Raw genomic sequence first — 24,490 nt, forward strand, 5'->3', positions numbered from 1 at the left:
TGGCAGATTTTCTTCAACAGAGAAAACAGTTTCGTCATTCATTCTCAAGAAAGCACTGTTCTATGTTTCAGAGCTATAATAGTTGCCTTGGGAACAGCCTTATGTTGCTAACATCTGTTGGAAGCAGTTCCTACTGCTTCTAGAGCTCATTCATAATTTAATAAAAGATGTGATGGCTGTAAAATCTCAATTTCATTCTATAGAGTTGTAGGAAAATTTTAATTCTTCCACTTTGTTTTCCAGAACAAATAGGTTTTCCGAGATAAATACGACCTAATTTAGGTTGCCCAAATGATAGCCATCTATATCGATATCTTCATATATCCATCTATTAAATTTATATAGTCACCCCTTAATATATGATTCTAGATGACTGTCAATTATAAATAACCACCAAAAATAATTTAAAAACAATACATGGTACTTGGAGTAATTGAAAAAATATACTAACACGCTACCAAGACAATAGCAGTCAACAGCCTAGCCCAGTGCCCAGAGGAGGAACTAGGTGTTCAGCACCTTACAAAAGGCCAGCAGGATGACAACTATCAATCTTTGGGACTAGAATGCCCAAATATAATCACTTCATTTGATTAAAAAATATGAAGTATATATATCAGACAGTTCAATTTGGATGAGGAAGTTATGCAAACAGAAGAAATACAATAAGTGGTAAGTCAAAGAAATTACATGCATCAATAAGACATTGTCATAAATTTTGTATTTATTTGTATTTGAACTGTAAAGATGTTTGGTCTGGCACTTGGGGGAAAGGGTATGTTTTTAACTATGTTTTGTGGATTTATCCTTATTTTTATGAAGTAGCTTTCACATACTCATTTCTTTTCCCAATTCCCATTTGGTTGGGAGATTAATCTACCTGGCAATACTTGTTCATACAAGACTTATACTCTCTCTTTCTAAAGTCATTCTATTTTTTATTTAGACCTTTCCTTTCCTATCCCGTCTTGCCCATTTTTTTCAAGATCCACTGTTGACATTACTTTCAAACAGTTTGTTCCTCATTCAGAATTTCTCATCATCCTTACATCCTTCACTAGTCTTTCAACCTAAACAATCAGAGTGCTGGATATGGTTCACATGGCAATGAAGTGAGCACAGCTAGAATCCGCATAGTTGAGTGCTGGCTATCCAGACAGTCAAATCTGAACTATGGTTCATGGACCTAACATGTGACGGGCAACTAAGCACATGTTAATATCAACTGCATTGCTTCTACACTGTTTCTAACTGTGCAGAATGGTTTTGGTCTGGAGAAGCTCAGCACCAGGCTCATCCTATCTGCCACTGATTGCTATCAGTACTCTTAAGGACAAGTATCATAAGATCACTCTGCAAAACATCATTGTTTTAACCTATATAATGTGAAACAGTGTAGATATACTATAATTAATACAAATAGCTCTATGCCAGCCCATTTTAATTATTATTCTGAGCCTTAATTCCACTGAAATTGATAGGTTTAGAAGGAAGCAGAAGATGCCAAGATTCAGTTACAGAAGTTTTGTTTCCTAATACCAAAACTCAGCTGTGGAAATTTTGAGCTGAAATGTGACCATATTTGCAGAGTGCAATTGAGTAAATACCAGAGCCAAACTAGATGAGATACTAAATACATTAGAATTATTATTAGTAATTGCAAAATTGGGGCTACAGCATGAAAGGGATGAGTTAAGCCTATATCAAGATTGTTAAAGACTAAAACAATTAAGTTGTTATTTATAGAAGAAAGCTTTCATTAGTACCAATGGAGCATTGTGGGCTAGGTGTTGGACTAAATCGGGAAGAATTAAGTACATTTAACAACAGAGATATTGGATGACCTATGCCAGTAATTATTTTTCAGATCAATTAGCTAGGGACAAAATATGAAGAAAATTCTGTGTACTGCATACTGCCTTGGGATCTCAGAAAAAGACAGTAATTAAAGTAATAATGACTTTTTAAAAAAAGAATTTCTACCCAGTCATATCTAGCCATGATTGACTGATTGACTGAAATAACTTCTGCATAATTCCAAATAACAAAAATCAATATGAAATTCTTTTCTCTTGGAATTCAGTTGGGTTCAAATAAAATATGTGTCTCTGGAAGTTTGTTCCATAACTTCATTTCATAAAAATGAGGCTATGGCCATAGCAGGGTTGATCCTAGAGATATCAGTCCCAATAGGTAGACAGACCAGTAAATCAACTCTATAAATAGACTAGAACTATAAGAACCTTGCAAGTTTGATTATGCCATACCTCTGCCCTTCACATATTCCAATGACAAAGGAAGTCATCTGCCTGAGCTACTTCCAAATAGCTCTTTGAAGTAGACCAAACTAGGAAACCAAAATTATGAACACTAATACTACTTTTTATTATAAGCTTACAGTAATAGAATCTTGCAAGTCTAGACCTGACTCCTCTCTGCCTTAATCTACAAGAGAACTAATGAGGGTCCTGTCTTTCATCTGCTTCCTGTTCCTCAAGGTTATTCTCACAGTCCATTACATTATATCATATTGTTTTTCATGTTCCAACAATCTTTTAGCCCCTTTTGACTATGCTTGTATAGTTTGTCAAGGTAATTGAATTCTCAACAGATATGGTTTATTTATTGTGCAAATAATTTTGAATATAAACCTTTATTTTCTTTATTTAACCAATTTTAGAGGCCATCTGATTCCTCCTTAATGATTCTAAATGTTATAAGAGTGGGACCCACACAAACCACTGGGGGACATCATTCCAAAAACCAGACATGGCAATAGAAAAGGCATTGCTTCCTGGTCCATCAAGATGACATTAATTGACAGAACCAGGCTGCACTATTCTGCCTGATCATACCAAAAACAAATGGAAATAAGCAGTCTATCAGATGGTCAGACTCCATGAGTTGAAGGGTTTTAAAGGTAATAATCAGCACTTTGAATTGCATCCAGAAGCTGACTGGTAAGCAGGGCAGTTTGTGAAGAACTGGAATCACATGAACATAAGGCAACACTCCCGAAACTGCCAGTGCTGCCATATTGTGGACCAGCTGTAGCTTCTATATGGTCTTCACAGTCAATCCCATATACAGCATGTCAAGAAATTGCACAGGTGATGTCCAATTGAAGCCACACAAACTTGTAGTTTTATATAAATAAATATATTTTATATAAATAAATAAATATAAATATACATTTATATTTACAGCACATCACTACATCATGAGGTAGATCATTAGGTAAATCATAGAAAAGCATATAGAGCAGGGCTTTTCAACCTTTTCACCCATTGTACCACTTTTAGGATATGGCAATATCCGAGTACCACCAGTCACCTAGCAAGGTGTCAAAAACTTGATGACCAAAAAAAAAGTAAAAAGTGATAAAGTACATGTAGTCCTCAACTTACAACAGTTCACTTAGTGAATGTCTGAAGTTACAATGGCACTGAAAAAAGTGCCCCCCAAGCCACAGCCGAGCAAGACATCTGCCTGCCCACCCGGCAGTGCTCTTCCTCCTGTCTGAGGTTTCCATTGTTGTGAGCATTTTTGTTGAGGATTGGCAGTGGGGGTGGGGTGAGGGGGTGTTTGATTTTTATTCCCCCCGTCTGCTGGGTGGTTGCAGCAGGTTTTGGTCACTTCACATGACCCTGGGACGCGGTGACTGTCATAAATATGAATCAGTTGCCAAACATCTGAATGTAAATACAAGACCCTGGAGATGCTGCAACATTCCAGCTGATCGGCACTTCTTCTGGGCTCAGCAGAAGCACCAGGATCAGCACTGAGCTCCAGCTGGAGCCTGGTGCTGATCCTGGTGCTTCCGCTGAGCCCTAACAGCCCTGCAGCTCCAGCCGTCTCTCGCTCAGGCTTGTGTGGTGCTGCCACCGGTTCAGCTCATTCCCCTCCCCCGCTACCACTTTTCTAGGATGTTTGTGTACCACCTGACAGGTGCCAATGTACCACAGGTAGTACCCGTACCACTGGTTGAAAAGCCCTGATACAGAGCACACAGAAGAAGAAGGCGGGAAAAAGGGAAACTCTCCCTTCTCACCCAGCAACCAATCATAACATAGATTGCCTCATGCAGACACACACACACACACACACACACACACACACACACACACACACATACACACCGGTGCTCTCAACGAATCAACTATAACTGTGTGTTCTGGCCCATTATACACTTTATTGTTCCAGCTATTAAATTAAATATCTTAACAGAGCACAGTACAGTGATCCAGTTGTGAGAAGACTAAGGCTTTCAATCCAGGAAAGGGTGCAATTGGCATACTCGATGTACTCATGCAAAAACCCTCTTGATCACAGCTGCTTCCTGCTCTTTAAGCAGGAATTGAGAATCCAAGAGATCCTCACACTGCATACTGATCATTAACTGCAACTCCATTGACAGTTAATGATGAAATACCTCCAGAACCAGGGGCCACAATTAAGCACAGCCACTCAACCTTGTCAGAATTGAGCCTAATTTTTTTCCTTCCCATTCAGAGCCACAGTTTCCATTAAGTCACCACAGGCAGTTTTCACATATATTTTATTGAGTGACCTGATTGAGGAAAACTGGCTTCTATAAGTTGTGAATATGGATTTTTATCAGCTGACATAATCTTACATAATCACTAACTGAACAGACTCCATTTACTTAGTTTTTAAAATGTGAACAAGTGCCTCCCCTAAAAATGAATGTGAAATTGGAAACAAATTGTTTGGATATAGTTCAGTTTTTCTTACAGACCTACAGAATCATATAGAATCATATAGCATAATATTGGAAGGAATAAAGTAGACATCTACATTCAGTCTCTGGTTCAGCACAGGAATCCAGGCTAAAGCATTTGCACGAATTGCTATATATACTCTGCATAAACCACATCCAATAAAGAGGCTCTCAGCCATTTCTCTTCTAACTTGTCCACTGTTGAACTACTCTTACCATCAGAATGGATTTTGGTTGTTGGTTTATTTCCATTAATTTGGGATTTGGCTTCCTTTGTCCATTATTTTGTTGCCTGTACTGTAGAATGGTAGAGAACTGGCTTTTTCTTTCTTCAATGTGATGTCCTTTCAGGGACTATCATATCTCCCTTTTATCACTTCTTCTCATTCCCGGTTCTGTCTTTTCTTCTCATTTTCAATTCCTTCAGTCTTCCTTCAAATGAATTATCTTCTTTTACCTTAAACAATCTTCTTCCTGTTCTCCGACTCTTGTTCTTTTTTGAACCTTAAGAAGACAATGTGTGAAAAAAAGAGCTTAACAGAAAGGGGGCAATGTTTTTCTAATAGTTTTACACTGTCTGATGAAATAAACATCCAGGGTGTTAGTGATATGGCCCCATCCTAATATTAAGGTGACCAACCGTCCTCCTTTAGAGAGGACAGTCCTCCTTTTGTGAGTTATGTCCTCACTCGAAAAGTGTCCTCCTACATGTCCTCCTTTTCGATATTTGAACACTAATCTGCAGGGCTTTTTTTCTCATAGAATGCTCAGAACGGCGTTCCGGCACCTTTTTTTGATGGGTTTTTTTTTCAACTTTTGCATGAGCTGTGCTACTCCCCCTCTTGGCTTTCAAAAGCCAATAGGAATTGCTGCTGAGCACGCCAAAACACCGGCCGGCAAACTTTGCACATGTAAATTGTCTGCAGTGAAGGCGAATTGGCAGGAACTTTGCATCCCTCCCTGCTACCCAACTACACCATCTCCTAGTTAGTCCCGAAGATACCTGGAGGAGACTGGAGTGGCGACGCCACGGTAACTTTCTCTTGATCTTCGGCCCTGCTAGGGCAATAATGGCTGTGGGCACAAGAGGCAGGGGCGGCGGGGCTGCTGCAGGCGGGGGTGTGAGGGGCGGCAGTGGCTGTGCTGTGGGAGCCACGGGGCCTACTCTACATGGGGCTGCACAGGGTGGGGTGTGACGATGGCGGGCTGCCTCTCAGGGCCAGAGCCAACACAGCTGGTGCTTGGGAGCCGCAGGGCTGCTCTACACGGCAGGGCAGCAGTGTTGGCGGAGCGGCTGCGGGCGGGGGCTTGGCATTTAAGCATAATTACAATAGAAAATGTTATTGTTACAAATGTTTTTATTATGCATTTATCATATTATAGTGTATTCTGCATTATTGTTGCAATGAATAAAATGTTTCTTTTATTTACGATTTTTTTCTTCAATTTATTTGTGTCCTCCTTTTCATTGTAAAAAAGTTGGTCACCTTAGTAATATGGATTTGGGCTTGATAATATGCTTTTAGAGAAGCTGAACAAATCCAGATGGATGAAGACAGATGATGTAAGCTTAGTTGTGGCATCTTTTACGTCTATAGGTATAATTCTTTTTTCAATTAAAGACATAAATGTTGAAATGTTAGCTTTATTAACATCCAGTTCTATCTTCTTGATCTACAATCAGAACCTCAACTCAAAGAATCCTCTTGTTTTCAACAAGTGGGTTAGCATTTGATTTGCATTTAATTCCCCAGTTAAACTTATTAGGAAATCATGTTTTAATTTGTTTAGACAAAATTAGTATTTTTAAAAAATTTTCTGTTCTGGAATATTGATGTTATTGGGCTAGAAGCAACCTGACTCCTTTTGATAATTTAGAAGGGCTCAAAATATATTTATTTTTCCCAGGCCTTTTAATGCCACCATTTTAGTATTTGTATTTAATATCTATTCTCATTATTCATCTTCTTTTACATTTCATGAAGATCAGTGATGTTTTATTGCATCTTGTAAATCCCCCAAAGTTGTTAAAGGAATAGGCCTTATTGATTTTCTAAACATATAATACTGATGAGATGCAAATCTATGCACCTAAAAATGCATTAAAAGTACACAGTTGCTGGTGCATCATCCCAAGTTGATGAAGTTTCTCTCTTCTCTCATCCTCTCAGAATCAATCCAGATTCTATTCTAAATGTGCTCTTTTGTTCTAAGCGGCAGCTGTGTTGCCTATCAGCCCCCTGGAGAAGAATGGCTTCCTCCCTTAGTCCTAATAGCATTTCCACATGGGGAAGGGACTTTGAGTGCTGCATTAGTCTTTCTATGTTCAGCTGCACCACAGTTGCCATTTAGTTTCATCAGCCATTGCAAGGTGTGTATGTGTAAGACTGAACCTGCATCACACAAGACTATTCTTAAAATAGGTAAGTAATGGATCATAGCAATTTATTTTCATTAAAATTTAAGATTCTAATTGTACTTAAGTGTATCTTTCTTTAGCAGATAGACAATGTTTCTACAGCAAGAGTAGTCCTAAATGTTTTTTTTTTTTCCTATGATCTCAGAAACATAATTGACATAACTGTTTCCCTTCATGGAAAGTGGAAAACTAACACAAGTCCTATTATTAAAACAAAAAGCAAAACTGCCTTGTATGTCCTACTCACTTTGTGCTCTTCCCAGCAGGCCCAAAATGGAAAACTGATGCTTTGACCTCCAGAAAATTGTCACTTCTATTTGGAATAATATTTGCATCGGTCTATGGCCCAAGTTATTTTTTATTTGTCACAAAACTCCCACAAATGTTATGCATTTCAGCACTTAACAAAGACTATCTTACAAAAAAGAAAAAGGAACTTTGCTTTTATTGTTTTTTAAAAATGCCCAAAGCCTTTCAACCTATACCATATTATTCAGCAATTATAAATATTCAACCAGGAAGAACCCAAATCAACTGGCTTGATGTCAGTTCTACTGTAAATACCTTAATTCAGTTTATGGGTGTTAAGAGAAACTGTGGTTTCCACAAGCCAGGGTGAAACAAGAAAAAATCAAAAAAAATTGAAATCTAGACATACTATGCAAAAAGGAGGATTTATTTTCAAGAACAAAAGCTCTGCTGTTCTTTGTGTGAACTTGGGGTGTGGTTTGTGTACATGTTGGTCTCAACTGTGTCCTTCCTATGCAGTTCAGGATGCCCCTGCTTTGATCTCTGATCCTGTGGAAAACGTAGATTGCCTTTGCCCTCAGATATGCAGACTCCCATTTCTGGTGTTTCCCCCCACCTCAAGGGAATTCCTGTCATGCCATGGAGCCAGTGAGGTGCCAAGAAAGCGGGGGGGGGGGGGGGGGGGGGGGAGCAAATTGGAGACCTTTTAAGCTTCTAACATTGATAAAAGCATATTGAACCAACAGTGTTAATTGTTTTGAAGCTGATTTGTCAAGAAATCAATTGAGCTAGGACTCATATATTTAGTCCTTTACCAACCATGTTTCAAAGATAATTTAGAGTTCTTTGTGAAGCCTTCTCTTCAGTTCTATTGTAGTAACAAGAAAAATAGATTAGAATCAACGGAGCATCGGTTGCACTGAAATAGAGGACTAAATTATTATAATTATTTATTCCACTGATATTAACAGAGGTTACATTTAAACAATATAGCTGGTTTCTATCCAATGAAAAACTGAACAATCTTTTCCAAAGATGCTGGTCCCACTTTTTTGTATCATCCAATAAAATGATTTTATGTAAAAACAATGGTGTTTAACCCTCTCTTCCCTATTAACTAACCTAGAAAAAAAGAGTAAGGACATTTGCTAACTGTATGAAAGAATCTCATATAATGATAGTATCTTCCTCAAATAATTAAAGAGCAGTATTTCACATGTTGGTCTGTCTTCTCTCCATTCACTTACAGCTGCTCATCTCACATAGAATAGAATAGAATAGAATAGAATAGAATAGAATAGAATAGAATAGAATAGAATAGAATAGAATAGAATAGAATAGAATCTGAAAAGGACCTTGGAGGTCTTCTAGTCCAGCCCCCTGCTCGAGCAGGAGAACCTATACCATCTCAGACAAGTGTCTAGCCTCTTCTTAAAAATCTCCAGTGATTGAGCGCCCATGATTTCTGGAGGCAAGCTGCTCCACTGGTTAATTGTCCTCACTGTCAGGAAGTTTCTCTTTAATTCTAGGTTGCTTCTCTCTTTGATCAGTTTCCAACCATTGTTGGAAGCAATCTGAATAAATTAAAGATATGACAATTTTCTCCACAAGGCTAAGAAATATGGGAGAGGAAAATTATCATTTTATCCAATTGCTTCCTACACCCTTCATAATAACATTCTTTATTTTACTAACTCATTTAGATTATAGCACACAACAAAGAGTAGGAATTAACAAGTAAACAACATTTTATACCATAACATAATTCTTTGAAGTGGGTGATTCAAATAACCAATCTTCAACACAATTTTCTGGCTCAGTAACTAAAATGACTTGACCAACTTTGGATATAAGTAAACCTCATTTATTCAGAGCAGACACTATTCCTGAATCATTTTCCAAAGGTGATTTTATACTTTTTCCAATAATGTCAGAATGATACATTTCTCCTCTTGTTTTAAAAAGAAGACTAGAAATAAAGAGAAAAAAATATTTGTTCTTTCCAGAATTGATTAAGGGGTATTATGTAAGAATGATCCTATTGGGAGAAAAAATCTTACGTCCCTATTCAACCCCTTTTCCTGAATAACTGATCCCTAACTACAATAGTATTTTCCTGTACATATCATCCCATGGTAATAATTCAGTTGTATTTCTATAACAGAACACACTATTTTCACTTTAAAGCTATCCTGCGACATTCAACATTTTGTCCATGATTGCAGTTACATTGTTTTGTTACTTATTTGAATTTCACACCAGAAAACATCACTGGAATACAGCTGCCATCTGCTGGAAACATGACTTGCTATATTTTTCTATTGGCTTTTGAGAATGGTTTCCATTCAACCTGGTAGCCACATCAACTGTATGATATTATGCCAACCTTGAACTTGGAGTGCATTAGTCTCCTGTCAAATGGTTAGACTATCACCGTTAGTCTTAGTTGTAGAACAGGGGTATCCAACATTGGCAACTATAAAACTTGTGGACTTCAATTCCCAGAATTCTCTAACCAGTATGGCTGACTGGAAAATTCTGGGAGTTGAAGTCCACTAGTCTTAAAGTTGTCAAGGGTTGAAAACCTCTTTTGTAGAATATCTCCTCCCTGCTCTGGACTTTCAAGCAAAATAGGAAAAATATTTACCTTATAAATTAAACGTACTGTGTTAGTAGAAAATAGTTTAGTCTTTTCTAACATACTTAGGTCTGGCAGGTAACTTAATACATCATTTTATAAGAAATTCTCTAAGTTTAGAGCATAATGTAAATTTCAGCCTTTTTAGCCAGATATGTTCTCATTGTTCTATTTGCATATTGTAAGCAAAATTTTAGCCCCTTTTATCATACATTATTTTACTTGTTCTTCCATCTCATATGTCAACCAAAGGTTATTCATTTTAGCAAGAATGGGGTCATCACTAGCATACCTATAGCGCCTAATTCAGTATCATAGATCAATTCATAGTTGACTGGAAACGCTTTATAGAGTTTTTGCATGAAATGGGAAAATGCGCTTGTAACTGATGCTTTAATGATTAAAAATGGACAATAGGAAAAGTGAGAGGGGCTTTTGTCACCAGTCTAAGAGATAATTTTGTTATATTTGCTGCAGGAGAAATTAGAATCTTCTTTTTTATCTTTTTATTTTCTCTCCGCACTTTTTAAATTTTTCCTTCTTCCTTTCTTCATTATATTTTATATTAGTGTTGTTTTTATATTTTCTTTAAAACATACATTAAGAGAGTGATACCCAATCAACAAAGCTGACACCCGTGTCTGTCGCCCTGTGTCTCGTTGGGGGAGGCATGCAACGGACCGTGCTCACACGACAAACTCGACGATCATGAGGATCAACTTGGTCTGGCTTCACTCCTTGGATAAGCCCTGCAACTGAATTTCAGCATGGCGAATAAACAACCAGCACACCTGCCCAAGACTTTCCCGATGCTACCACTGGTGGCGCCCTTCTCCTCGGCTCTCGGCTGGGCAGAGGGAGGAGCGTCGCAGCCAATCCGCTTTCCCTAGCAACGGTGTCCGGTTGACCTTAGCAACGCTTCGCGCAAACTGCAAACTTGAAGCGTTTGTGTACGGGAAAGCGCCGGCGGCAAATCCCGCGCTCGCCAGCTTTACCAAATGGCAGAACCCCCCGAAGAGCAGCCGGTGCCCGAAGATGAAATGCCCGGAGCTCTCAACGTGCCTGATGCAGACGGCATCCCCCAAGAGAGTCAGCCGCTGGGCCAGGCCCCCGTTCAGCCCCAGCGAAGCACGACCTACCAGCCCGAGCAGCCGCGGCTGAGTGTCTACGATCAGCAGGAAGGCAGAGGCAACCAGTACCAGCCCCAGCAAGCCAGAGGCGCCCTCTTTCAATCGAGGGGCGTCACGCCGGATTCGAGGGGCGGCGTGTCTTGGCAGCAGCCGCAGCAGATAGGGAGGATGGACGTTCAACAGCCTCCCAGCTTCACCGGAGGCGGGTATCTGGATCAAAGGCCAGGGAGCACTTTCCAAGCCTCAACATCCAGGAGCAGCCAGATCCTGCAGGCTGAAAGTCACGGCCCTTATCAGTCCCATGAACCTGGGTACCTGTCCCAGCTGGGGATGATGAATTTATATGAAGACCAAATTCCAGATCCGGGTCCTCGGACTCTGGCGATAAAGAATGCAAAAGCCTACCTGTTGCGAACGAGCGTCAAAACGGGCGTCAGCTTGTGAGTAGGAGCAGAAAGGGACCCCCTTGGCCAGGAAACCTGTATCGCAGGCGCCCATGGTTCGCGGGGGAAAAAGAAAGAAAAGAAATTGCAGGCAGTATTGGGTTCACCTACCAAGCTCTGTTTAACTTTTGTGTCGATGGAAAGCCAGCCATTGTGAGTTTTCAAGCAACAGCAGTTAAACCAGAGTTTAACATATGAACCAACGGGTGCATTTTAGAGCTGGATTGGGAAGCGGGGCCACCAAAAATGTAAAAAACTTAAAAGAGTTTCGTGATCGTTGCTGCAAGAAGCCTGACGGGACACTAGATGGCAGCAAAGAGATAAAGGAAACTTCAGCCTTTGATATTTGCAAATTTATCGGGTCTGTCCAAAAGTTACAGAAATTAATCTCGTTTGTCTCTAAACTCTTTGTTTAAAAATATCACTCCCTCCCAGCTTTAAATATTATAAAGGAGCACTGAGTTTTTAAACACATTCAAGCTGAATGATAGTTTTCAAAGCTGTCATTGGATTCACTTGCTTGAGTAAAATCTGAGTTGTGTGGCCTGTCTTAAACATTAATACATTTCATAACTCTGTTATACCTTGGGGGCAAATATCTGCATCACTGCTAAATGACAGCAAAGCATTTTCAATATCCTTTTACTGATATTCAAATATCCTTTGAAACCCTAAATTTGTTATGGCACACCTGAGGGATTGTGCCAAAACAATAGTTGATGGATGCATCAACTATTACCTTAAGAACTGGATCACAGACCATAAAGACTTATACTGTTATTTATTTACAATTGCAGGTATATTCTGTGTTTTATACAGGTACTCAACACAGTGTACGTAATGTTCCCACTTATTTCTTCTCCCTTTGAGATTGGTTGAGTTGGGGCAAAGTTTCTGTCCCAAAGTCACCCCACGCTTTTGTGATAAAGGTTGAACTAAAAGCTGGTCCTCTGTGCTCTGAGCCCAGCATCATAACTATAATAAAGTTTGTTATGTCTTCAAGGTGTCATAAATCTTCTTCTTTGACAAATGACTGATTTTAAAGCTAATGAAGTAATATGGGAGAGAAATGAGCCAATGATTGGTGGCAGTAGTTGATCAATAGCACTTCTTTTTCATAACTGCATAGGTATGACCATCTTTCTGACATGTTGGCAAAGATTCTGGAAGAGCGGCCTGAAAATCCAGCAGATATAATTGAGAACATCAGTAAAGATATAAAATGTGCTCGATTCCAAAAGAAATTGGACACCCTCCGAGATGAATTTGAAAAACATCCAACCTTTGAATTGGCTGAAATGTACAAAACTCTGTTCCAGAGACCTGGTGGTGGAGATGGCGCAGATCAAGAACCAGAAGAGGAATTGGTGAGTTAGTCCAATACAGGCAGTCCCTCACTTACAACCACAATTGAGCCCAAAATTTGTATTGCTAAGTGAAACATTTGTTAAATGAGTTTTGCCCCATTTTATGACCTTTCTTGCCACAGTTGTTAAGTGAATCATTGTAGTTGTTAAGTGAGTAACACCGTTAAGTGAATGTGGCTTCCCCATTGACCTTGCTTGTCACAAAAGCTGATCACATAAGCTCTGGGCACGGCAACCATCATAAATATGAACCAGTTGTAAAGCATCCGAATTTTGATCATGTGACCAAGGCAAGGGTCGTAAATGTGAAAAATGTCTATGTCACTTTTTTCAGTGCCATTGTAACTTTGAACAGTCACTAAAATGTTGTAAGTTGAGTACTACCTGCATGTAAGCATGAAAACATTCAAATGTTTCCCTTTCTTAGAATGCAAGATGTAAGATAAGTATTTAAACAAAGTATTTTCTCTTTCCTGGGTCCTCTAATTTCCATCTCTTTTCAATTGACTCTTTCAACATACAGAAATCTGAGATATGAACAGGTCATGCAACCGGGAAGAGCTATTTATATTTTTGGGGAAGTTGTTAACTTCAGGATATCTAAATTTCAATAACCTCCTTTGATTTCCAAATTGCTAAGCCTATTAGTCGGATTGCAATCAGCAGTTGTTTTGTGGAATATTTCTGCTGATGTTCCCACTTACTGAATTATTGTTGGGCTACTGGTAGAAGGGGTAATACTCACTGAAAGCTAGTTTAGCTACTTAAAGCTGCTTTAAGTACCTAAGGTTCTGTACTCAACCTTATTCGTTTTGATTACATACTATGCCATAAGTATATATGTGTGTGTAGAGGAAACCAATCTATGAACCTAAGTTAAATTAGTACCAAATATACTAAAGTGCAGATTTAAATTATTCTTCAAGGGAAGTAAATGTTTGCTATATAGCAGAGATAGGCAATTTTATATCTTTGAAATATTTCAGATTTTTGCTGCTATCAGCTCCAACCAATATGGCTATGGCCATGTACCCCAAAATTTGGAAGGTGTAAGATTGACTGCTCCTACAGATTTGTCAGATGGGTATGATATCTGAGGTGGAAATCTGACTGAGGATTGGGACGGGCCTGTAGATCTTATATTGCTTTCTAAATCAGCTTGTGTTCATTTGGAGCAGGGGTCTTCAAACTTGGCCCTTTTATGACTTGTGGACTTCAACTCCCAGAATTCCTCAGCCAGCGCTGGCTGAGGAATTCTGGGAGTTGAAGTCCACAAGTCATATAAGGGCCAAGTTTGAAGACTCCTGATTTGGAGCATACTAAATTGGAGAAGGCAGTTCAAAGGATAACATTATAAATCAACAATTAGCCTCTGCAGGGAAAGTGTTCTCATTCTGCAGAAAGAACTGATAGTGTTACCTTCAGCCTCATTCTGAATTAATTGCTCATATTAATTTCTGGACAATCTATGAGGACTAACTGCCATATTTTCTTTGATTTGGAACATGTCCTCCATTTTCAGTTGTTCTAAAACTATACAAAGACTCATCCGTCCACATTTGAATCTGAAAGTCTTGTTTTTCTTCCCATTTAGTTGCAGTTATTGCCAGGAGCAGCAATATTTGCCCCAATCCAAGTTATTAATTTAAAAAAACACAACTTTGCGTGATAGGAGTCAATCACAAATAACAGTTAAAGCAGTTTTGCCACTGTACCCTTTTCCTCTTTTCTTTAATAATAGAAAACTGCAATATAAGGTACAAGATAATATAAACTCCTTAACAGTCTCTGAACATAAAACAACAATGCCATTCAGAAAGAAAAATGGATCACTTCCTGTTATCCAAAAAGTCTGTTGAAACAGATACATCTTAAACTGATACAGAAGCTTGATAATCTCCAAACAATAACTCAAGAGAAAGGGAATTCCATATCAAGATACTTGATATTAAGAATCAATCTTTCCATTTACTATATAAATAATTGTTGGCAGACATGGAAATCTCAAGTGGATTCCATTAGATTTTAGTTAGGCAGATTCGTAATGAATCAGGTACTCTATTATATGTAGTTTGGGGTCTTTATTCTCAGCCTTCCTTCCACTGTTTTTGAAATCAGGCTAATGTATCTACACATACCAATATAATCCAAAGTTAAAAATAGGGTAATGTTAGTAGGTAATAAAAAGCAGTCCCAAGAGCTTCATGGTAACAGGCTTAATTAGTGTTGTAAAAAGGGGATAAATAAATAGACAGAAGATAGACAAACCTCCTACATGTAGCCCTCAACTTATGACCACAACTGAGCCTAAAATTTCCATTGCCAAGTGAGACATTTGTTAAGTGAGTTTTGTCCATTTTATGACCTTGCCACATTTAAGTGAATCACTGCAGTTGTTAAGTTAGAAACACAGTTGTTAAGTGAACCTGGCTTCCCATCATTGGCCTTGTTTGTCAGAAGGTTCAGAAGAAGGTCACATGACCCCAGGACACTTCAACCATCATAAATATGAATCAGTTGCCAAGCATCCAAATTTTGATCATGTGACTACGGGGATTTTACAATGATCATAAGTGTGAAAAATGGTCATAAGTCACTTTGTTCGGTGCTGTTACAACTTCAAACGGTCATTAAATGAACAATTGTAAATTGAGGACGACTTAGTATATCTCAAGAAAATACATATTCATTCACAGATATATTACATAAATGTGGCATTTTCTGCATAATTTTCATCAACCATTCGATAGGGTTTGCACCAAGGGTTGATCATAAGTTTCATAAACTGTTTGGTAGGTTTGTACCATGTTGGTCAGCTTGATCAAAAGGAGTATTATCTGCTACTCCAATTAACACAATAAAATATTCAGGATGGAGCCCCACATTGTAGCCTTGCATACAGTAATTTTTCAGACCTACTCACTGCAGTGAACATTACATGGGAGGAAAGTTTCAAGGCTATGTATTACTTGTGAGTGAATCCTATTAAATTCAGGACACTGGATTAAATTATAAATGTGTTTGGGATTGCTCCAGTAAAAATAAATGTGTCATGGTTCCGATAGATGAAACCCATCAAAAGAACTTTGAGGCAAAATTCTTCCTTAAAGAACATTTATTTGGAAAACAAAGTATCAGCACTACATAGCTGAACCCAAAAACTAAATTCCCTTCCCGGATACAAAGTAACAAAGTACAATTCCCACCCCCAATAAACTGTCATAAGCACATTCCCCAATTAGCTTAAAGCACAGGCTTTCTCCTCAGCTCCTCAGCCCGCTAAAACGTTATCAGCTTGTCCTTGGGTTCCCACAGCAGAGTTATTATTATGGCTAGTTGAGCTTATATACCAACCCCCTCCCCAGCTGCACCTGATTTCTAAAAGCAAGAAAAAGCATGTTAAAGGAGAAGAGAAAATGGCTTCATTTTCACCAGTTGCAGAGCAGGAACATCCAATGTTAGCAGCATTGACAAAATGCTTATATGGGTAGTCCTTGACTTACAACACAACTGAACCCAAACTTTCTGTTGCTAAGTGAGACATTCATTTAGTGAATTTTCCCTATTTTACGACTATCTTGTCAGTTGTTAAGTGAATCGCTACAGTTGTTAAATTAGTGACCCAGTTGTTAAATGAATCTGGCTTCCCCATTGACTTTGTCAGAAGGTTACAAAAGATGATCAGATGACACCAGGATCCTGCAACCATCATAAATGTGAGCCAGTTGCCAATCATCTTAATTTTGTTTACATGACCATGGGGATGCTGCAATGGTCATCAGTGTGAAAAACGGTCATTAGTCAGTTTTTTCAGTACCTTTGTAATCTTGAACAGTCAATAAATGAACTGTGTATATATATATACTGTACACATATATACATACATACACACACACACACACACACACAGAGTATATATGTATAATATTATACAATAAAGACTATTCCATTATTATGCTTTCTAACTGATGGTTTTCCCTCTTAGCCAGAAACTCCTCTACCGAATATAATGGAGACAGCCTACTATTTTGAACAGGCTGGAATTGGTTTGAGCTCAGAAGAATACTATCATATATTCCTTGCCCTCAAACAACTGGTTGCCACTCATCCAATTCAGACATGTCGTTTCTGGGGCAAAATCTTAGGTATTGAAGCCAACTATATTATAGCTGAAGTTGAATTCCGTGAAGGAGAAGAAGAGGAAGAAGCAGAGGAAGAGGAAACTGCTGAAGAAGGACTGAAAGAAGGAGTTGAGGTCAGAGATGAAGATGAAGAAGAAGATGAAGAAAAAGATGAGCCACCAAAACCCAACTACAAGCCACCACCAGTAACACCAAAAGAAGATTATCGGACCGGTGCTAATAAATACACTTATTTTGTTTGTAATGAACCAGGCAAACCTTGGATAAAATTACCCCAGGTGACTCCTACTCAGATAGTGAATGCCAGGAAAATTAAGAAGTTCTTTATGGGAAAGTTAGATGCTGCCATTGTGTGCTATCCACCTTTCCCAGGAAATGAGACTAATTATCTGAGGGCACAGATTGCCCGCATTTCAGCAGCAACACAGGTCAGTCCACTCGGGTTTTATCAGTTTGGAGAAGAAGAAGGAGATGAAGAAGAAGAAGGCGGAGCTGGAAGGGACAGTTATGAAGAAAATCCTGACTTTGAACCCATTCCTGTGCCAGAATTGTTGGATACCCTTTCAAACTGGGTGCATCACGTACAGAATATTTTAAAACAGGTATGCTTAGCAAAATTTGCACTTGTTGCTAAGTGGTGTCAAAAAAAAAAGTTTCAGAAACCCCATACAGCTCTATTAATTACAACTCTAATAATTTTTCATTTCTTACCCATTCCAGAAAAAAAATCTTCCATAATTTTTTTCCATAATTGAAATTAATGAATAAGGATGGAAAGCTTTATTGGCTGTGGCCTTCTTGATAATATAAGTGCTTTACATGCTCAATAAAAACATAAGAAAACCAATACAAAATAACCTCTTTTTGGCTTGTGTTCTCCAAGCATTCATTCTAAAAAGCATCAGAAATTGTATAATGCTGGAAATAATACAATACATTATTATCAAAAAGCCAGCAGTTCCCTAATCTGCCAATATTTATGTATAAAGATCTTTCTATTGATGTGATCTGCCTTTCACCTGTTACTTGCATTGCACTGTTAATCATATGAAATAGGTGTAAGATTGTGATAGGGAATAAGGACAGGACACTCAGCTTAACTTTATTTAATTATGCTATGTAGTTTATTTAAGTTCTGGAATAAGATATATATTGATGTTCCTGGAAATTGACTATTTCTGCTCTAACTTATAGCAATGAAAATATTATCAGAATGATGGCAATGGGATAATAATTATACATCCGTGTGATGGTTTTACATAATTATCCTTAATGTAATTCACAAGGTATGCAATTAGGTTTTTACAGCATTCAGAGCCAGGCAAGAACGTTTGGATGTGCAATATTATTATTACTTTTTATCTTTTTTTTATATATGAGTAGTCCTTAACTTATAGCCATAATGGAACCCAGAATTTCCTTTGCAAATCTAGGCACCTAAATTACCAGACTTGACTTTTTTGCAGCAATCATTAAGTGAACACTATGTTCATTAAGTGAAGAAATACATTCCTATGAGTGTTTTTTTGCTGGAAATCAGCCAAAACGATAGAAAACATCAAAAACATAAATCACGGTCATGTGACTGAAGAACGCTGCAGCCAGCCATAATTGTGAGCCTGTTACTGTTCGCCCAAAATATGGTCAAAGGACTACATGTGTGCAGCCATTAAAACTTCAGAACTAGGTCCTAAGTTGCTGGGGGGAGGGGACCTTTGTAACTTTGAAATCGTTAAAAAAGCGGTTGTTAAGTGGGGACTATGACTATCCGTATAACTCAAGGCGGTGAACATACCTTACATTCTTGTCTCCTATTTTGTCTCCCCAGTCACCACCCTGTGAGGTGAGGTGGGCTGAGAGAGCCCAAAATCACCCAGCCAGCAGTAGGCATTGGATAACAAAAATGTATCCACTTTTAAATATGAAGCCTGATTGAAGATATTTCATAAATCTTATATGCTTATCAGAACATTCTCAATTATGTTTGTCATACATATTTGACCAGAAAATGTTCCATGCATTCAGATATGGCATGATTTTAAAATACCAGGCAGATCACTGATCTTGCAAAAGCCTGATTGAGGAGAGCTAAGATAAGGCACTGGAGACATCCAGTGGAAAGAAGTGTGGCATATGAAAAAAGTGTAGGCAAATGAAAAAAATCATCGACCTTGCTAACTCTGGTTCCTCTGGGTTCAGGGGCGCTGTGCCTGGATTAATCCCTATCAAAAATCAGAGGAAGAGGAGGAGGAGGAGGATGAAGAAGAGAAAGCAGAAGAGCCAGAAGAGTTACAAGAAACAGGACCTCCTCTTCTCACACCACTCTCTGAAGATGCAGGTAATACAGCAAAAACCTCACCTGGCTGATTCTCTTTTCTTCTTCAGTTTTGGGAACATGGATGTTTTGGCCAGTGAGAAAGCAGATGATGCTCAACATCTGAGGGATTTTGTTAAATCAACTCATCACATGGTTCATAATTAACTTTTTAATAGAACATATTTTTCTACACACAGGACTATAGAGTTTTTTTTTTTTTTTGTAAAAAATAGTTCTGATATCCCAAAATCGATTTGTTCTTAACAGATATTCAAGGCACCGCTCCATGGTCTTCTGAAGCTTCAACTCATTTAGTTCCTCAATATGCCCTTGCTGTTCTTCAAGCTAACTTGTGGCCTGGAGCATACTCCTTTGCTATTGGAAGGTAGGCAATAAGGATCAGTGTAATGTTTTGATTGTTTCCAGTCATAAAAGCTCTGCTTTGTTATTTTCCATCTTAATCAATGGTTGATTTCCTTATTTATAGAGAACTGACAAGATACTGTTTTTATAGAGTTTTCACTAAAATCAAGCCAGTGGCATCTACTGAGAACTGTAAACATTCATCTTTTCCACAACAAAATTTGGGATCAAGTTAAGCAATTTTGTATACATGAGTATAATACAATGCATTCTTTAATCCTTCCTTTTTCAAGCTACCAATTGTAGCATTGATCTGTTAGAAGCAAATTAAGAAGTGCAGGATTCATTCTCTGTCCATCCACAAGTTAACTGTGAAAACAGGACAGAATAGGATGGAACTTGCTGTGGGAACCAGAAGCCAACCTTCAAAATAGGTTGCATCCAGCCAGTGTCTACAAAAAAAAACTCCAGGAAAAAAACTCCAGTAAATCCATATAGGTTAAGGTAGAGAGCAAGGAAGATGACTTTGACAGAGATATGCAGAAGCTGTTGCCTGGGCAAAAGGGGATGAAACATTTCCTAAAAGTCCACAATAACCAGATAATATTTGAAATTATTCAGCAAACACCTTCCTAATTCATTGAACTAAAAGGAGGTACAATGCAGACGTACAAAATTCTGCTATTTCAGCCAATCTCATTAAAAGTAACTTAGTCTTCCTGTGGAGTGGATTTCCTGGTCTAGTATACCTAATGGGGCCAACTCCTCCAGTTTAACCCCCCCCCAACTGAACATAATGCATGGAATAAATTATATAAAATGATTGGAATTATTGCCTTGCCTTTACCAGCACAACAACCTTCTGAAAACTGAACAGTGGGACCAAATTTGGTATGAAGCTGGCTAAAGAAAGGTTAGATTTTTAAAAACATGTGAATTTGAATTGAGGGTGTGAAGAAAAAATCCAGAAAAAAAAATCTCCAATGAATCTCAATGGAAGAAACACACCTTTGTTTTAAGTCTCCTTCTTTCCCAGGCATGTGACTTAGTCTGGATAAATTATTAAGAAATTACAAAGAATTCCCAAAGCCATTTTCTGCATACTTTCCTCAACTTGTTGACACTAAAGCCAAACTAGTTGTACACCAATGTACATGTTTTGTTGACAGCTAATAAGCTGCCAGTTGTATAAGCAGAGGAATACCACTCTTGAGTATTTTTAAAGCTATAATCCATGCATCTCTTTTCTGAGAATGGACTTCTTTGAAGAAAATTTGAATAGATGTTCTGCCACGTACACAGAATAGGCAAAGGAGAAAACTTGGTAAGATATACTGTACACAGGTGATCAGTTTTTCCCCTTCTGGCACATTCCAGAAGTAAGGGTCATGTTGGATAGAAATTCTGAGGCTTGGAAGTTCAACTTAATCAGGAAAGTGTGATATACATTGGGGGGGAGGGACTGGAGGAAAGAGGCACCACTAATTAGATGTGCATTTTTAATAATGTTAGGGTCTTCTGCTTGTTTTAGGAAATTTGATAACATTTACATTGGCTGGGGTCACAAATACAGTCCAGAAAATTTCAACCCTTCATTGCCACCCCCAGTGCAGAGTGAATATATTATTGGGCCTGAAGTCACTGAAACACTTGATCCAACTGTGGAAGAAGAGATGGCGCTCAAGGCTGCCCAAGAAGAGGCACTGGAAGCAGAAGAAATGGAAGAAATGGAGGAGGAGGAAGACGAAGATGAGGATGATTAAGCTCAAAATACTGTTATAATAGTTTTTGTTAAGGATAAACTTTTCTACAACTGTATTCTGATAAACACTATTGTATAATACATTATTTGTAGTACTTTTGATGAGTAAATTAAAAATAAAATTCTGAAATAGCATTTTTTTAAAAAGCAGTTCGGAATGGCAACAAATCTCAATTTTGAATTAAATTCGTTTCCAGCAGTTGCAAATATCACCAAGACAAAAAAGAGCAATGTTTCTTAATAGCTTAATTTTTATTTCAATAAGGAAACAAATCCTTAAATATGGAACTCATGACAATCTCAGATAATCTAACTCACAAACCTTACTTAAAACCAGATGCAATAAGATAAAATGATGATATTGTATGTTTATAAGTCAGCTTTTCACAAATATGATATGTAAGTCCATATAATTCCAAAGAAAACATTTTACACAAATTTTTGCCTTATTTTCCAAGCTCGTCCTCTTGAACGTATAAATCCTTGCCTTTTTACCAGACGCAATAGACAATCAATCATAGCCAAGTTAATTTTTTTTTATTTTGTTACAAGGTTACTTCGGATTACACATCTAACTACAACAGCATTTCAATTTGACCCGTTATGCTAATATAACTTATTTGGCCTTCTGGTTCTTTGCAACGCGCAATCCCAGAAGTTTGGTTTAGCAAACAATGATATACTGACCATAGCTAGGCATGATCAGTTAACACAGCCATTATTTGTAAATTGGAAAATGACAGAGGAAGTGGGGACACTATCTGAACCAACCCCAAAACTGGGGCAGATTGAAAGACAACCAGCTGGAGTCCCACGGACGTCTTGGCACATTCTCGTTGCTTTCTGGTTTACGAGACGAAAGCGGCTTTTTCCAGACTCAACTCTCCCGCCCTGAAAACCATCTAAAGCCTTCTCATTTTGCAGAGGTTAACATAAGGGCTCATTCAGCCAATCAGCATCCACCTTCCCTTTCTTCCTTCTTCTAAGGCCCGCCTTTTTAACTCTAACACTACTGCCGCTTTTTTGTAAAGGAAAATAATACGATATATATATATCCTTGCTACTTTTTCACACTTCAGGAAGAAAAGTGATCGGAATCCGTGCAATAATGACTTCTCATATAATGATTAATTACATCCCTTCCCTTCCTTACCACCCCTCAAGAGCTTGGATCCATTCGCCCTTTTCTACAACCCTCTGTGAAATAATGGTTCAGTCCACCTTGGGCGGAAATGGTTCTTGCCTCACCAACCGACCAATCAGAAGATACCTGAGAGAAAATTCAAATACTGAAGCTCAATTTAAAAAGAAAAGTCCTAAGAAGCGAAGCAAGATGGAGGAAGGTGGTGTTACCGTTTGCGTGAGAGTGCGGCCACTAATTGCAAGGTGATTTTATTTTGTTATATTAGATATAGATTATCGCTGGTTGCCTTTTTTATTTGCTGTTTCGGGGTCTTTGATCGTCAGTTTTGTAGCCTGCTTTTCCTCTAATTCAATGTAGCATTTGTAGGATTCTCATTTCCAATTTTCCTTTGTAGTTACGGAACTTATAAAAGTAAGTTAAGCAGAGGGAGAGACAGAAGGAATGAACTGGCTTTATCCAGTATATAGGGAGGGAATAAGCCCCACCCCCATCCCCCTTCCGGGGGTCAGTATAATGAAATGTTTAATATTAACTATGATCTGCGTGATTTGGATTCAGGTCTAACCTATCTGTTCTATCAAGTTTTCCTGAAAATGTTTCTCTGTCTGAAATGCACTCATTATGGAGAAAATCTATCTGGTTACTAAGAATGGACACAGACTTGACGGCACATAATCTGAAATGCACCAGAAGACTCCTAATCTCCATTATTCCCATTTATAATTGGGTAAAACGTAACTCTGTATACTATTTCTCATGTTAATTTACACACCAGCTTAGAGCTTAGTATGCGTTTTCCAGATGTTTTGATGTCAGAAACTACAAACCTTGTACCGGAGTGAGATCCAGCAACTTAAAGCCCATTAAGGGGCATATCAGTTTAAGGGAAAAGGTTTCTCTTTATTCCTGAAATAATCTACTGACCTAAAAACCCTGATTCGTTCTTTAAGAGAAAATGAAGACCTTGATGAAAAAGGACAGGTTTCATGGAAAAGTGAAGACTGTACTGTATCACAAATAGATGGAACCAGGTCATTTGTCTTTGGTAAGCTTTGATAACTCCTGAAATGAGTATTTGTGTGATTTTCAGCATGAGTACAGTAATGTACTAATTACTGTAATAATTATACTATATACTATATGTTAGTATATAGTATATACCTAGTACTATATTACTATGGTAATATAGTAAGTAAAGTAATAGAATTTATAAATGGAATGTCTTGATTAATTAAAAATGCCATACTAAATTTAGTAACTAACCCTCCTGATCTTTATGCATTTTATATGTATACAACAAATGCATACTGATTATTTTTAGGATACGCATTGAATACAATTCATTGTTTTGGTAATCTAACCTAGTCTGTTTCTCTGGTGGCTAAAGGAAGGAACGAAGGGAGTATGTCACTCTTCTTTCTATGCCTAGAACAATGTTTCTTGTAAATATAAGGATGAATAATAATATTTTGACTTGTTTAATTGCATTGCATGCACTGTTATACCTTCTGTTACTTGTATTCATGCTACATTCTATATTACCTTTAATTTTTACCTCCAAGAAGTAGCTGTTTTTTTTTTTTTTTTTTTTTTTTTTTTTTTTTTATCTATTAGCCCTAAAAACCAGGAAACTATGAGTTCTAGAATTGACTTGGGCATAATAGTTGTTGGGTGTCAGTGGGTTGTCACTTTTCTTAGCCCAACCCATCTCACAGCATTGTCATTGTGGAGAAAAGATTGGTAGATAGATAGGGGCAATAGGTTTGCCTACTGAT

At 38.0% G+C, this 24,490-nt stretch overlaps 2 protein-coding genes across 4 annotated transcripts in view; both read left to right on the forward strand.

Moving 5' to 3' along the window:
• Positions 1–10,943: 10,943 nt before the first annotated feature.
• On the forward strand, positions 10,944–21,706 carry LOC120311324 (radial spoke head protein 6 homolog A-like). 2 transcript variants are annotated; one of them, XM_039350685.1, is made up of 6 exons: positions 10,944–11,617; positions 12,750–12,987; positions 16,973–17,731; positions 19,329–19,467; positions 19,714–19,831; positions 21,341–21,706. In XM_039350685.1, the coding sequence occupies exons 1-6, from the start codon at positions 11,046–11,048 to the stop codon at positions 21,570–21,572; spliced, it is 2,058 nt and encodes a 685-aa protein (XP_039206619.1). In that variant the 5' UTR covers positions 10,944–11,045; the 3' UTR covers positions 21,573–21,706. The 2 variants fall into 2 exon arrangements, with proteins under 2 accessions (XP_039206619.1, XP_039206621.1); XM_039350687.1 differs by having other exon boundaries at positions 21,418–21,546.
• Positions 21,707–22,890: 1,184 nt separating this feature from the next.
• Positions 22,891–24,490, forward strand: part of CENPE (centromere protein E) — a 61,901-nt gene continuing 60,301 nt past the window's right edge. For both annotated transcript variants that reach the window (XM_039350688.1, XM_039350689.1), the window contains exons 1-2: positions 22,891–22,957; positions 23,666–23,760. In XM_039350688.1, coding sequence (XP_039206622.1) covers positions 22,905–22,957; positions 23,666–23,760 — 148 coding nt within the window. In that variant the 5' untranslated portion in view covers positions 22,891–22,904. The remainder of the gene's footprint in view (positions 22,958–23,665; positions 23,761–24,490) is intronic.

The sequence above is a fragment of the Crotalus tigris genome, unplaced genomic scaffold (assembly GCF_016545835.1).
Source record: "Crotalus tigris isolate CLP2741 ecotype Arizona unplaced genomic scaffold, ASM1654583v1 scf7180000018350.1424685, whole genome shotgun sequence".
Lineage (NCBI taxonomy): Eukaryota > Metazoa > Chordata > Lepidosauria > Squamata > Viperidae > Crotalus > Crotalus tigris.